The following is a 14,824-nucleotide window of genomic DNA, read 5'->3' on the forward strand; positions in this document are numbered from 1 at the left end:
CGCCTCGGCCTCCCAAAGTGCTGGGATTACAGGCTTGAGCCACCGCGCCCAGCCTAAAAATAAATTAAAAAAAAAAAAAAAAAAAAAAGCCAGGCGCAGTGGCTCACACTACTGTAATCCCAGCACTTTGGGAGGCCAAGGTGGGCGGATCACCGAGTCAGGAGGTGGACACCATCCTGGCTAACATGGTGAAATCACACCTCTACTAAAAATACAAAACATTAGCCAGCCGTGGTGGCACGCACCTGTAGTCCCAGCTACTCGGGAGGCTGAGGCAGGAGAACTGCTTGAACCCAGGGAGGAGGAGACTGCAGTGAGCCAAGATTGCACCACTGCACTCCAGCCGGGGCAACAGAACAAGACTCCATCTCGAAAAAAGATGCTACCTCAGCCTGATCCCTTGACCTCTCTAAGCCTCAGTTGCTGCCTCTGAAAAATAGGCACCCTAATGGTACCTACCTTAAAAGGCGCTGGGAGACGGGAATGGCACCAAGGCTCTGCAGAGCAGGTGCTCAGTGAATACCTGTTCCCCGGCCTCACGCAGTGTGAACACAACCCAAACTGCACAGCAAATGGTTCTCAAAAGAGACAGCCTCCCTGATTCCAAAGAAAACTGGGACATGGAAAAGAACTTGTTTTGTTCCTTCCCGACCTTTCTTGCAGGGAAAACCATGAATCTTATCTTTTCAACAAACGTGATCCTGTTCACAGAAAACCAGCCTGCGTGTTAGCTTATCACTGGCCTGAGTTTTAACAGGGAGTGAATTTTTATGACCGAGTTGTAAACCTTTGCAAAAACCATTTTTAAACTAAAGAACGCTGACAGATTCTTAACTACTATAGCTGCTAAATTAAGCATGAGGGATGGGATGGGGGGTTGATGAAAGAAAAGAAAAGTGCCCTAAAAGAGTTAGTGGAGGTAAAATAATGTTCATTAAAAATAGAAAAACAAACACATACAAAAAAATCTTTTGTGTTCAACTTCACACTTGTACATCATAATGTTCCAGTAAAAGGCCATTTCCCCCTGAGATAATAAAAGAATTGAATTTTTCCTTATCGGTCATCTATTTTTCTAGCCGAAGCTATTACTCCCGCTCTGGGGTTGCTAGGCAACAAGAAATATTAATAGCGGCTTTTATTAGCTTAGCTTTTGCAGCCGAGTACCAGAATGAGAAAATGGGAAACATAAATGTGTTACATAAATCTTTCAACCTTTCAGAGCCAGTGTTAGTCTCTGTTTCCATAATGATTTATTGAAGTGATGGTTCATTTATGAGAAAAAGGAGTGCGGGGTAAGAAAACGGAGTGGTCCCCTGCAGGAGTGTTTGAAAATAAATAATTATAGCAGGGGAGCAAAAGCTGTTTAAAGCCATTTTTCTTAGTTTTATAAAATGTAAAAAGACATATTTCTTTCGCTTACTGCATCTGAAAAACAGGGGGCAGGAGTTTCATCTGGACTCTGATAAATACAAAGGAAGCCCTGGACCTCTAGTTACCACTGTTTAGGACCCTCGGAGACCCATATGGGAGATCGGTGCTTCCCCAACATCCATCCCCAGTGGGACATTAGACAAAAACATGGCACCTTGGAAAAGCCCAAGCCAGAGGTGCCCCTGGCGACCCCCAGCGTCAGCTCAGATGGATCCTTCCCTTGGTCACGATGCTAAGAAGCACTGTGTCTCTGGCTCTCACTTTCTTGGCAAGCAGTGGAACTGTCGCTTTGCCGTTGCTTTTAAGCTCTAAGCCCTGACCAAGATCCTAGTGTAATTAATATGCCTTCTCCTGCCTGTCCCCCAGCTGGGGCCCTCCCACTAACCCCAGCCACCTTAGCTCCCCACAAAGCTGGTAACCAGCAAGTCAGCCTGGACAAACTTACAGACGAGGCTGAAGCCACCGCAACTCCATCAATAAAGTGGTTAAAGTAATAAACAGAGAAGCTTACATTTACCGACTGCCTATGCATGCCACTTCACCTGCATCAGATCGCTGACTCTTGATAAATTCCTATGAGGCAGGTAACAATATCTCCATTTACAGATGAAGAAACTGAGGCTCAGGGAGGATGAACCCCTTGCTCTGGGTCACAGGGTTGGTGGTAACAAGGGGAGCTGGAGTTTGAACTTAGGCCGGCCTGACCACAGAGCTTATGCACCTGACTACTAGATGATACTATATACCAAGAAACCAAAAATGCATGGAAAAAACCCAAAACATCATCATGGCGGGTTACAAAATTGGCTACACATTCTTGCCTTTCTGCGTCCAAGCCTCCTACCATGTGACTCTGCCATTTCTCTCTTTAAGAGGTAGGATCTATTTCTCCACCCCTTACTCTGGGATTTGCCATGTGACAGGCTTTGGCCAATGGGCCAGGAGCAAACAGGACACGTGCAGAGGTTTGATAAGTGTGGCGCATTGGGGTGTACCCTCTCCTGCTGCCCTGGGCACCCTGTGTCCATCACCATACGAATGATCCTAGGCCACCATGTGATGAGAGACACACATCTCTCTCTCTTTTTTTTTATTGTACGTTAAGTTCTGGGGTACATGTGCAGATCTTGCAGGATTGTTGCATAGGTATACATGTGCCATGGTGGTTTGCTGCCCTCATCCCCCCGTCACCTACATCAGGCATTTCTCCAAATGTGATCCCTCCCCAACCTCCCCACCTCCTGCTGTTCCTCCCCTAATCCCCCACCCCAACAGACCTCAGTGTGTGATGCTCCCCTCCCTGTGCCCATGTGTTCTCATCGTTTGACACCTGGCGTTTGGTTTTCTGTTCTGTGTCAGTTCACTGAGAATGATGGTTTCCAGCTTCATCCATGTCCCTACAAAGGACATGAACCCATCCTTTTTTATGGCTGCATAGTATTCCACGGTGTATATGTGCCACATTTTCTTTGTCTAGTCTATCATTGATGGGCATTTGGGTTGGCTCCAGGTCTTTGCTATTGTAAACAGAAGACACACATCTCTTTTTGTGTTTTGTTTTTTTGTTTTTTGTTGTTGTTGTTGTTTTTGAGACATAGTCTCACTCTGTCACCCAGGCCGGAGTACAGTGGCATGATCTCAGCTCACTGCAACCTTGGCCTCCCAGGTTCAAGTGATTCTCTTGCTTCAGCCTCCCAAGTAGCTGGGATTACAGGCACAAGCCACTATGCCCAGCTAATTTTGGGGTTTTTTTTGTTTTTTTAGTAGAGACGGGGTTTCACCATGTTGGCCAGGCTGGTCTTGAACTCCTGACCTCAAGTGATCTGCCCATCTTGGCCTCTCAAAGTGCCAATATGACAGGTGAGCCACGACGCCTAGCCTTGAAACATGCATCTCTCATTATGAAAGATGAGACTGGCCAAATCATTCCCCTTTGGTCTCAGCTGACACTGGGCCAACCACTGCAACATCAATAAAGCCACCCTAGAACAAGCAGCTGCAGGCAAGCTGTAAGCTGGACCTCAGAAATCACCTGCACCAGTCCGGATCAAAAGCCACCTCGCTGACCTACCGAATAATGAGAAATCATAAGAATTCACTATTTTAAGTCACTAGGTATTGGGGTAGTTTGTTACACAACAAAAGCTAACTGATACAATCATAAGACAAAACCAAACCACAAACATTAAGCATTAAGAATAATGAAATGAATAGGCTGGACTAAGGGATCCATAGTGCCCCCTGTGCTTCAGAAGACCAGAGGACCAAGGGTTGAGGTTCTTTTTCCCTTGTGACTCCAACTCAGGAGGGGATTCCTATGTCTCAACTTTGGGGAGGAGGAAAATGGCAGGGAAGGGAAGAGGAGAGAGAAAAGAGATTGGCGGGAAATAGTTCAGAACAGGAAGAAAATGGGGGAGGTGTTGGGAAGTATAGCAAGGACCTCCCAGAGTCAATACCCAGACCCTGTCCCTAAGTCCAAGGCCCTGCCCCCACTCTAAGTTTTAAGCCCTTCCCCCAGGCTCTGGGCACAGGAACCATCTCTAAAGCAAGACGGTCAAGTGACAATTAAGGTACAGCTCAGTCCCCTCCCCAACAGCCTAGCCCAGGGCACCAGCCTGGAAAGGCCTTTTGCTTGGGGTAGGGGTCCCTGGGCCACCACCCCAGCTCTCTGTGTGCACCATGAAGGGCCCGTCCTGGCAAGAGGCTTTGGGACAGGGACTTGGAGCACGAAGGATCTGAAATGCAGCACTAAGGGCTGCGTTTGATAGGATTTGAGTCCACACAGGCCAGTGGCACGTGTGACGTTGGCAGTGAGAGGACTACTGAACCTCAAACCCATATACTTGTCTAGGATGTCACTGCTGACAAAGCAATTATACCCATTTTCCTGTTTGTGAGTTCACCAGAGCTGAAATCCCAATCCCCATTTCATAGATGGGAAAACTGAGGCTGGGAGAGAAGTAACTTGTCCGAGGCCCCAAAGAAAGCAAGCAAGAGTCAAACCTGGGAGGAGAACGCGTGAGTGACATCTACATACCTCTCCTGTGCTAAGTGCATCCCACAGCTAGACCACACAGCTCCAGGGAGCCACAGGGCTCCATGCAGAAAAATACCACATTTCCCTGATCACCAGAATGGTCAGGGCAGTTTTGCTGGAACTCATTTCTGGCTGGGCCCAGCCTCCATCTGCCTGAGGCTCTCCCTGGAGTTTCTCTGGTCTCACAAAAGGTGCAAGTTACCCAGGAATCTGCCTGGGAACGTCCAACTCTACCATCTCCCAGGGTAATTCCCCTCCTGGGTAAGCCAGGAGCATACGCTCGAACACTTCCCAAGGACAACTCCAAAATAAATGATTTCAGACTGAACAGAAGCAGCTTAATAAATTCCACTCTTCGAGTTTCTTTGGGTATTTTGGAAACTGATTTATACATACAATATCTCTCTCGAAATGAGACAATCAACACAGGATAAAATTATTGAGTTATGAAAATCAGGGTCAGACAGAGGTGCAGCACTTTAAATTAAACCGGCAAAATATATCTTTCATACTAAATTGACTCTTTTTGTCTTGGAAATGAATGTTTAATCAGTTAAGACGCTAAAATTGAGGGAGAAGCCTTAAGCATATTTAATTTTGTAAAAGGGGTTCGATTCCAATACCATACATGACTCCTGCTAGGTGCCGTACCTTTAAAGCAGAAGGCTAACTCCCATGCATGCCCACAAGGCTGAGCAGGCCAGGGCAGGGGACCGGAAAGAACTGGTGGCCTCTGGGATCAGAGTTAAGGGGGCTTTGGCATTTATGAGACGGCTGTCAAATGCCTTGGCCTTGCCCACCTCTCCAGGGGTGACTTCCCCAGTGTATCTTGATCTGTGCAGACAACACCTGAAGCACCCCGGCCATCAAGGGCATCCTCTGTGCCACCTGTGGCCCTGGCGGCCTGGTCACACCATCCCTCAGCCATCTGGGTGGCAGGGGATAGAGGTGGGTATGAATTCTGGCCATGCTGCTTCAGAGCCATACGGCAGTAATTCATTCACAAAGTACTTATAGGATCTACTCTGCATCTGGGGACACTTCCTCTAGGAAGTGGTAACCCCACATCTAAGTCAGGGGCCTCTTCTCAGCACAGAGCACCACACGCTGATGCTATTAGAGAATTTGCCACAGTTTTAGAAATAGGCTTTTCACCTTTTCTCCATCTGCACCAGGAGTCCCTCAAGGGCATCTTGTAGCTCCCAAGCCTAGAACAATGCCTGGTACCTAGTGGGCGCTCAATGAAGGCTGGCGCACTTCATTGTGGATCACTGTGGATCAAGCTGAGGATCACTGTGGTGGCTTGAAAAATGCCCCCCAAAGACATCAGGTCCTAATCCTCGGAACCTGTAAATGGTACTGTATTTAGAAAAAAGGTTCCTTGCAGATGTGATGAAGGATCTTGAGATGGGAGATTATCCAGATTATCCCGAAATGCCCTAAATGCCAACACAAATGTCCTTATAAGAGGGGCAAAGGGAGTTTCGCTGACAGATGGAAGGCAATGTGAAGATGGAGGCAGAGATCAGAACGAGGCAGCCACAAGCCACGGAAGACCAGCAGCCCCCAGGAGCTGGCAGAGGAGCAAGGACAGATTTCTCCCCGACAGCCTCTGGGGAAAGCGAGTTCCTCCTGGTGCCATGATTTCAGCCCAAAGAGGTTGCTTCTGGATTTCCAGAGGTGTGACAGCATAAATCTCTGTTTTGTTAAGCCCCTGAGTTGGTGGAAGTCTCTTAGGACGGCGATCGGACACTAACACAATACCCCGCCACCTCGGGGTCTCCGTCCCTTCATGATGGTATTATCATTTTCCTTGGTTTGGTTCTGGGGGGCATTATGCAAGAAAACATTTGCAAAGCCCTCTGCATGGTGCCTGAGACCCAGAAGGGGGCCATACCAATTCCAGTGTCACCACGTAGCGTGTTTGCCCTCGCGCACACAGGGCCACACCCCTTCGTCCTGTGGTTCAGATGAATTTAAAAACTTTGTCTTGAAGAACCCCTTGTCTCCCTTCACCAGGTCGTCCCAACGCATGTACCTGTTCTTATCTGGTTTTCCCAGTTGGTCCAGGTGCCCTCCCCTGGGTAATAGAGTTTGGCTTATCTTCCATTACAAAAAGAGGGAATATAAAATTCAGTGAACCCTTGCAAAGTCTGACTAACGGAAGAATCAAGGCTATCTGAATTTGTGAAGCTTCTTAAACACGAGTTAAAGAAAATCTGGAAAACGACTACAAGGGCCTATTTGGACAGAGCCCAACAAAAGCATTTCCGAGGAGGGGCAATTAGGGGGTCATCTTTGATAAAAAGATAACATGCTTCGTCATTGTCAAAGCTATTACACCAGGTGGCCCTACAAAGGTACCTGAGGGTGTCTGCAGGCTGCTCCTTTAGGTAAATGAGACACTGCCATTTGGTTACAGCGGGAATTCATTTTTATTGCTAATAACAATAGGGAATGCTCATTGAGTGTTTACTCTCTGCCAGACATTTGCTAAGACTTTACACATATTATCTCCAATACACTTCACCACAATCTTCAGTGAGCATAATTATTATTCCAAGACAAGCGAACCGAAGCTTCAAAGGTGAAGCCAGGATCTAACTCGGGTCTCTGGGACCAACCACCACCCGACACTGTCTCCATTCACCCCAGTACCAAAGGTGGTGACACAGTGGCCCCATACTCTAGCCATGCTCACCCCTGCACCGCGGCCCACGTAGCAGATGACAAGGTGCCACCTGACCCTGTTCTTGCTTGTATTACCATAAATCCCAAACAGGGATGGTCCCAAGCAGTGAGGTTTCTGCTAGAAAATGAGCCTGGTAAGCAAGTAAGGTACAAGCATTCTAGCGCAGTGGAAACCCCTTTATGCCTAGTGTTCCATTATTGGAACATTAAGCATGTGGGAGTTATTGACATCCTACTGCTCAAGCTTACCACCAAGGTCTGATCACAAGCATTCACAACATTACAACCTCAGGTACAAATGGGTTAAAGTCATTTCAGACATGGCGGTGCGTGTCTGAATCGCTAGGTTTCAGAGACAGAAGGGGAAGCTGAGGACTAGCATTATTGATGGACCCACAAGGAAAAAATTTCTGTAGAAATGAAGCATCCATTTTCATTGAACTCTTTCATAAGAACCAAACACTATAAAACGTGGACCTCAAGTTGTTTTCCTCCAACCCTCCCTTTCTTCCTTGTCTCCTTTTATTTCTCACCTAACTCCAAAAATAAACAAAAAATGTGATGTGCCTTAAAAAAATACACAGAAGACACCATCTTTTTTAAACAAGGAAGTTTGGTGGTAATAAAAGGAGAGTAAACAAATAAAATCCAGTTGAGCTCGGCTGACTCTAAAGCCATGCCCTAAGGCCCCGAGGTCTGCTAGAATTGGGCCACAAATTTGACTGTGGCTTCTGAGAAGTCATGGTAGAGGGAGACACAAGCCACCCCAAACCATGAGATTCTGCTATGAAAAATCAACTAAGCAGCCCTCCTCCTGTGCCACAGGTGTGTGTGACACAAGCTGATAAAAGAGTGAACTGCTTCCTCATAGACATAGTGGTCCATCCAGCGATGCTGTCATGATCCTCTCTCCCAGAGATGTCAGGGAAGACGCCGGCTGCCAGCAGCCAACAGGCCTGTTGTGTGGAAATGTGGCCTGACACTGGTGGGGTTCCTGGATCAAACCATGCCTGAAACTCTGCGACCACACCCTGGATATTTCAGACTCTTTTGCGTAAGTTTGAGATTGGTTCCTGTCACTTAAAAATGAATGTAAGAGTCATGACTAGTATGTAGTATTAATTGTGAAGGGAAAAGCAGAAATAAACACAAATCACAGTTGTTCAGAAGAAGCACTAGAATTCCCTTAAGGAGATTTTTCTATGGTATATTAAAAAATGCGCCTCTGTTCTTTTTTTCTATAGATTTTGATGGTTCAAATCAGCCATTAATTTTTTGAGACAGGGTCTTGCTGTGTTGCCCAGGCTGAAGTGCAGTGGCACCATCTCGGCTCATGGCAATCTCTACCTCCCAGGTTCAAACGATTCTCATGCCTCAGCCTTCCAAGTAGCTGGTATTACAGGCATGTGCCACCACACCTGGCTAATTTTTGTATTTTTAGTCGAGATGGAATTTTGCCACGTTGACCAGGCTGGTTTTGAATTCCCAGCCTCAAGTGATCCGCCTGCCTCGGCCTCCCAAAGTGCTGGGACTACAGGCGTGAGCCACCACACCTGGTAATACCGCATTTCTTTTCTTTTTTTTTTTAGAGGCATGAGCCACCACGCCTGGCCTCAAATCAGTCATGCTAATAGAGAGAGAGAGAGAGAGAGAGAGAGAGAGAGAGAGAGAGAGATATCTGATATAGATACATATAGCTGGATACACACACACACACACACACACACACACACACACACACACACACCCCTCCTTAGAACGGTATTCAGGACTCTTATGATCCAGGCTCTGCTGAGCTCTTTCATCTCCTCTATTCCTCTGGCTCCAGGTCCTTCTTCTCCAGCCCAATAAAAACAATGAACCACATGCCGTTCCCAAGCACGGCACGAGCACCCTTGCCGCCCCCTTTTGTACCTGTTATTCCCCCAGCCTGGGAAAGGTTCTTCTTGCCTTTGTCTGCCTGCTACATTTTTACCTATCCCATGAACTTTAACTCAGTAAACACCCTCTTCTCTGGCAGCTTAAGCAAGATACAATTTTTAAAATTACATTTAAATTTAAATTACAAGTGATCCTCCCACCTCAACCTCCCAAGCAGCTAGGACTCCAGGTGCATGCCACCACCCCTGGCTAATTTTTTGTTTTGTGGACAGGATCTTGCTATGTTGCCAAGGCTGGTCTTCAACTCCTGTACTCAAGCAATTTTCCTGACTCGGTCTCCAAAGTGCTGGGATTACAGATGTGAGCCGCCATGCCTGGAATACAGCATTTCCTTTCTTTTCTTTTTTTTTAGTTAGAGGGTCTTGCATGTTGCCCGGAGTGCAGTGACTTTTCACAGGCACGATCCCACTACTGGTTAGCACGGGAGTTTTGACCTGCTCTGTTTCCGACCTTGGCCAGTTTACCCCTCCTTAGGCAACCTGGTGGTCCCCCACTCCTGGGAGGTCACCATATCGATGCCAAAGCTAGTGTAGCCAACTGATTTGCATAGTGCACTACAGCCCAGAACTCCCAGGCTCAAGCCATCTTCCCACCTCAGCCTCCCAAGTAGCTGAGATTATAGGTACACACCACTGTGGCCCGCCTGCATGTCGTTATGAGGCGATGAAACGTTCTAACATCAACTGTGTTAATGGTCACACAACTCTGAATATACCAAAAGTCATTAAATAGTATACTTTAAATGGGTGAACTGTATGGAATATAAATTATACCTCAATAAAAATGTCAAAAAGAGATTATACTATTAACAAATAATGCAAACCAATACCAAGATATCGTACACGGAGCTCCAGAAAGGAGCAGCGTGCTGACATTAGATTTCTCTCCGTGCCCATCCGCTGTGTTCCACACACTCCCACGCAAGCAACCCGCTGAACCCAGACCCTGCCCATGAGCAGAGGGTTCTTACCAAAGTACCAACATTCTGCTTCCCTCTCAACCCCCTCCCTGCTGTCACCATCAGGACCATGACAGGTGACAGGGACTCACCGTGGGCAGCTGGCCCGACAGCAGGTGGCTGTCCTGTGCTAGCATGTTGGACACCATGATGGCTGGGAGGTCCATGGCCTGGTAGGAGTAGGCAGGGAGCAGACCGTTGGGGGCGAGGCCGTGGCACAGCGAGTGGTAGCTGGCTTCGTGGTCCCCCAGGTGCAGGAGGGATGGCTCAGGGAGGTTGGGAGGTGTTATTGGGGGGATCTCATAGTCTTCGTTGTTCTCGCTCTGGCCGTTGTAGGTCTAAAACATGAAAAAGACATGTCGTCGGGGGTCAGTGCCTTACAACCACAGAACATACCCAACAGCGCCAACAACGGCACCAACAATAGCAATAGCAACGATTTGGCAAAGAAGAGAAGGGATATGCCTCTGCAAGGCAGAGGGTCAAGATGGTGCCTTGACTCGATCAGATTCCTGCCCTATCCCCAAACAGATGTTTCCTCCCACCAGAGGCTCTGCACACACAAGTCTGCCTTCCTGGAGAATGGGGGCCGGCTCCCCATGTTCCTCTCTGATTTCCCACCAGATCCGCCCCTCACAGTCCGCCTTGGGTCCATCTTTCCCGCCCACCCATGTCACGGATGGGACTCAGGTCCAAGGAGGAAAGCCATCCATCCAAGGTTGGGGGAAGAGCTGGGAATGGAGCTGAGGTGTCCTGATCCCACGTGTGGTGATTTCTCCAGGGAAGCCAGACCATTTTCTCTTGTGCTCCCAACCCTCAGCCTGACCAGGGCTTCTCAGCCTTTCTCATCTTGGCGAACGGCACAAACATCCAAGCAGGAGCACAAGCTAGAAACCAGGAGTCACCTGGACACCCTCCTTTCCAGGCCTTCCTTATTTTTTCCCACCTTGCCAAACTGTCCTGGAGCCTCCAGGAGGCTGAACAGAAACAGTGAGAGCAGACATCTCGGCCTTTCTCCTTATCTTAAAGAGCTCCATATTTCACCACAAAGGATGACGTTTGCCACGAGTTCTTTGAGGTCTTCTTTAGCAAATTGAGAGGCCTTCTGGTGGGTCAAAGTGTGTGGGTTTATTAAAATTGTGCATGGCTTTTCGATTTTATCAAATTCTTTCCCCCTGCACCTACTGACAGGCTTAAATAACCTTTCTCCTTTAATGCAGTTAATACAGTAAATATGTAATTTGGTTTTCTAATGGTAGATCAATCTGGCATTCCTGGAATAAACCCTATTTGGCCATGACATTTTATTCTTTTTGTAAGATTGTTGGGTTGTGTTGGCTGATGTTTTGTTTAGGACTTTTGTATCAGGTTCACAAATGTGACTGGCCTATAATTTTTCTGTCTCATGCTGTCCTTTTTGGGTTTTAGTACCAAGGGTACATTAGCTTGAGGAGTTCTTCTTCCATTTCTACACTCTGGGAGAGATTAGACCTAGCAGAAGAGAGATGTGTCAACTGGAAGATGACTCTGAAGAAATTATCCAGCATTCAGCATAGACGGTCAAAAAGGAAATACGAAAGAGAGTTTCTGTGCACAGTGGACAGAGTAAGAGTGTCTAATGGACACGTCTTCAATCAGCATTCTGGAGCGAGAAGACTGAGAGAATAGGTCAGGGGAGAACTGAGGAGATAATAGTTGAGAATGTTCTAAAACAGAGGAAGGATATCAAAGGCATTGGTAAACATAAAGGTAAATGTTTTTCACACTTCTTCTTTCATTTTTTTTAACCGGGCATAAAATAATGGTACATACTTGTGGCATACACAGTGATGTTTTAATACAAATAATGCATAACGATCCTATCAGGGTAATTGGCATATACAGTATCTTGAACATTTATCAAATAACATCTTCTAGCATCGTTGTATTGTTTGTTAAGTGCGCGTGTTAAAACAGCGAAGGTCACTGAGCCTGGCACAGGACCTGGTTGGTGATGGGCCAGTCCCCTGAATGTCTGCTGGGTGAAGTCACTGAGCAGTGGAGATAACTGGGTGTGCGTGCGTACAGCCCGTGGCAATGACAGAAAGCACAAGATCCCTAAATGCCACGGGGTAGAGCCCTAGACTATCCTTTACAGCCATAGAACAGACTGAGAGGTACGAGCTTTGCCACCCTGGGATCCACCCCTGGGACCCAGAACCACATGGTCTCCTGCTCAGTGGCCCCCTCTGCAGGGCTGTGGTGGGATGATCTCACAGATGGGCAGTCATCTGGGAACAGCCATGACTATGCCCACCTTCCTGCTTCACCCTCTCCTTCTCTGTTCTCATGCTGGGGTTCCTCAGGCTCAGTCCTGAGCGCCCCTCTCTTCCTGCCTTGCATTGCCTCCCCAGGTGAACTTCGACCAGTCTAGGTTTTCTAGATTCTTGTTTAGATGCCACATTTAGACCTCCAGCCTTGGTTACTCATCTGAGCTCCAGGGCTGAGCCCCTCCATGCCCAGTCAATGTTCTCATTTGTTGGTCATAATGCCCCTTTCCCCTGCTGTGCCCCTGTGGCCTCCCCATCTCGGCAAGTGACACCTGCTTGGAGAATTTTTCCATCCAGGTCATAGAGCCAGGAATCTGGGACTCACCCTCTGGCACCTCTCAAATCCAATGAAACGTCTCCAAAATATCTTTACAATCTGTTTCTCTCCATCCCCATTGCCACTAGTCCAGGCCACTGCCACCTCTTACCAACCCTTTGTATTGGCCACTCTGGGCTGCTCTGTTTTCTTTCTGTAGCCAGAGTGGTCTCCATCAAGATGATCATCACACGATGTCAATCCCACGTCAAATGATGAGCTCCCCACTGCCTTCGGGATGAAGTCCACAGTCCCAAATCCAGCCCTGGAAGTCCTTGCATGGCCTGGCCCCGCCACCCCTCTAGTCACAGGGACCTCTCCTGCCTCTGCGCTCTCCCCTGTGCAGTTCCCTCTGCTGGACTGCTCCGCCCGCCACATGTGGTCCCTCACGTGGCTCGTTCCTACTCATCCTTCCACAATAGATCTTGTTTAAATGTCTTCCCTGATACTCCAGGGTAGATCAAATCCCATTACATGCCCCAAGATTGCCCAGAATGTTGCTGTGGAGGCACTCATCGCATAAGTAGCTAACTGACTTCTTGTGTGGTTATTTGTTTAATGTTTAATGTGCATTTTGCTCCCCATATCCCCAATGCCTCAGTCAGAACCTGGCACAGAGTTGGGTACAAACTAAGAGCTCAGAAACAATGAGCTGGCCTGTAATCCCAGCACTTTGGGAGGTCAAGACAGGAAGATCGCTCGAGCCCAGGAGTTCGAGACCAGTCTGGGCAACATGTTGAAAGCCTATCTCTACAAAAAAATAAAATAAAAATTCGCTGTGTGTGGTGCTATGCGCGTATAGTCCCAGTTACTTTGGGGGCTGAGGTGGGAGGATATTTGAGCCCAGGAGGTCAAGGCTGAAGTGAGCTGTGATTGTGCCACTGCACTCCAGCCTGGTTGACAGAGCGAGACCTCATCTGAAAAAAATGAGTTGAATGGACAGCCAGGTCCTGGAGCGGATGCTATAAAAATGCATCTCACTCAACCTTCAGGACTGCCCTGGAGGTGGGAACTACTGTCCCTATCATGCAGGAGGCAGTGCCGTGCAATGGTTAAGAGCCAAGCAGCCTGGGTTTGCATCCTGGCTCTGCTACTTACCACCTGTGTGTGACTCTGGGTACATTACTTACCCTCTGATACAGTTTGGATATTTGTCCCCTCCAAATCTCATGTTGAAAGTGATCTTAGTGTTGGAGGTGAGGCTGGGCCAAAAGTATTTGGGTCATGGGGCCAAGCCTTCAGGAGCGGCTTGGTACCCTCCCTGCGGTAATTAGTGAGTTTTCGCTCTATTAATTCACACAAGAGCTGGTTGTTGAAAGAGACTGGCACCTCTTACCCCCTACCTCATTCTTTCTCTTGTCATGTGACAAACCTGCTCCCCCTTCGCCTTCTGCCAGGAGTGAAAGCTTCCTGAGGCTTCACCGAAAGCTGAGCAGATGCGAGTGTCTTGCTGATACAGCTTGCAGAACCACGAGCCAATTAAACCTCTTTTCTTTGTAAACTATCCAGCCTCAAGTATTCCTTTATAGCAATGCAAAACTCACTAAAACACCCTCTCTATGCCTCAGTTTCCTCATGTGTGAGAAAGTGGGTATGGGCAGTATGTATCTATAGGGCTGCTGTAAAGAGTAAATGAATCAGTAACATGTAAGTTTCTCAGTACAATGCCAGCAGTCAGTGATGTCAGTGTCAGTTATTATTACTATCCTTGTTGCCCTCATCTGGAGTTCTAGAGATGGTGGGGACTTCCCCAAGGACACAGAATAGGTAAACAGTAGCACACTGGGATGTGGGGGACAGGGACACACGAAGAAGGTGAGCAGAGTCAAAATAATTGCAGGTCGTCATGAATACTATGATACTACAGGGAACATACACAAGGGATTGTGTAGGGAGCATCAAAGGAGCAGTTTTGCCTCAGAATGGGCAGAGGGGTTGGGAAGGCTTCTTCCTTGAGGCGACGACTATGAACTGGAAAGCCGGCAGTGGGACTTTGTTTTCTGGGGTGATGTGATATCTGTGGCTTATCACACCTAAACACAATCGGCCCCCGGCCCATCTTGGTGGTCAGGCTGAAGACAGACATCACCCTGTGTTGCTCAGACCTGTGCTGTGTGAGTTAGGAGCATTCATGAACG

The 14,824-nt window shown here is 47.7% G+C and overlaps 1 protein-coding gene across 5 annotated transcripts in view; it reads right to left on the bottom strand.

The window, feature by feature from the left end:
- Positions 1 to 14,824, bottom strand: part of TOX2 (TOX high mobility group box family member 2) — a 158,638-nt gene that overhangs the window by 55,553 nt on the left and 88,261 nt on the right. For all 5 annotated transcript variants that reach the window (XM_032263661.1, XM_032263662.1, XM_032263658.1 and 2 more), the window contains exon 3: positions 10,154 to 10,399. In XM_032263661.1, the coding sequence (XP_032119552.1) occupies positions 10,154 to 10,399 (246 nt within the window). The remainder of the gene's footprint in view (positions 1 to 10,153; positions 10,400 to 14,824) is intronic.

The sequence above is a fragment of the Sapajus apella genome, unplaced genomic scaffold (assembly GCF_009761245.1).
Source record: "Sapajus apella isolate SASKATOON/1434 unplaced genomic scaffold, GSC_monkey_1.0 scaffold137, whole genome shotgun sequence".
Taxonomy (NCBI): domain Eukaryota; kingdom Metazoa; phylum Chordata; class Mammalia; order Primates; family Cebidae; genus Sapajus; species Sapajus apella.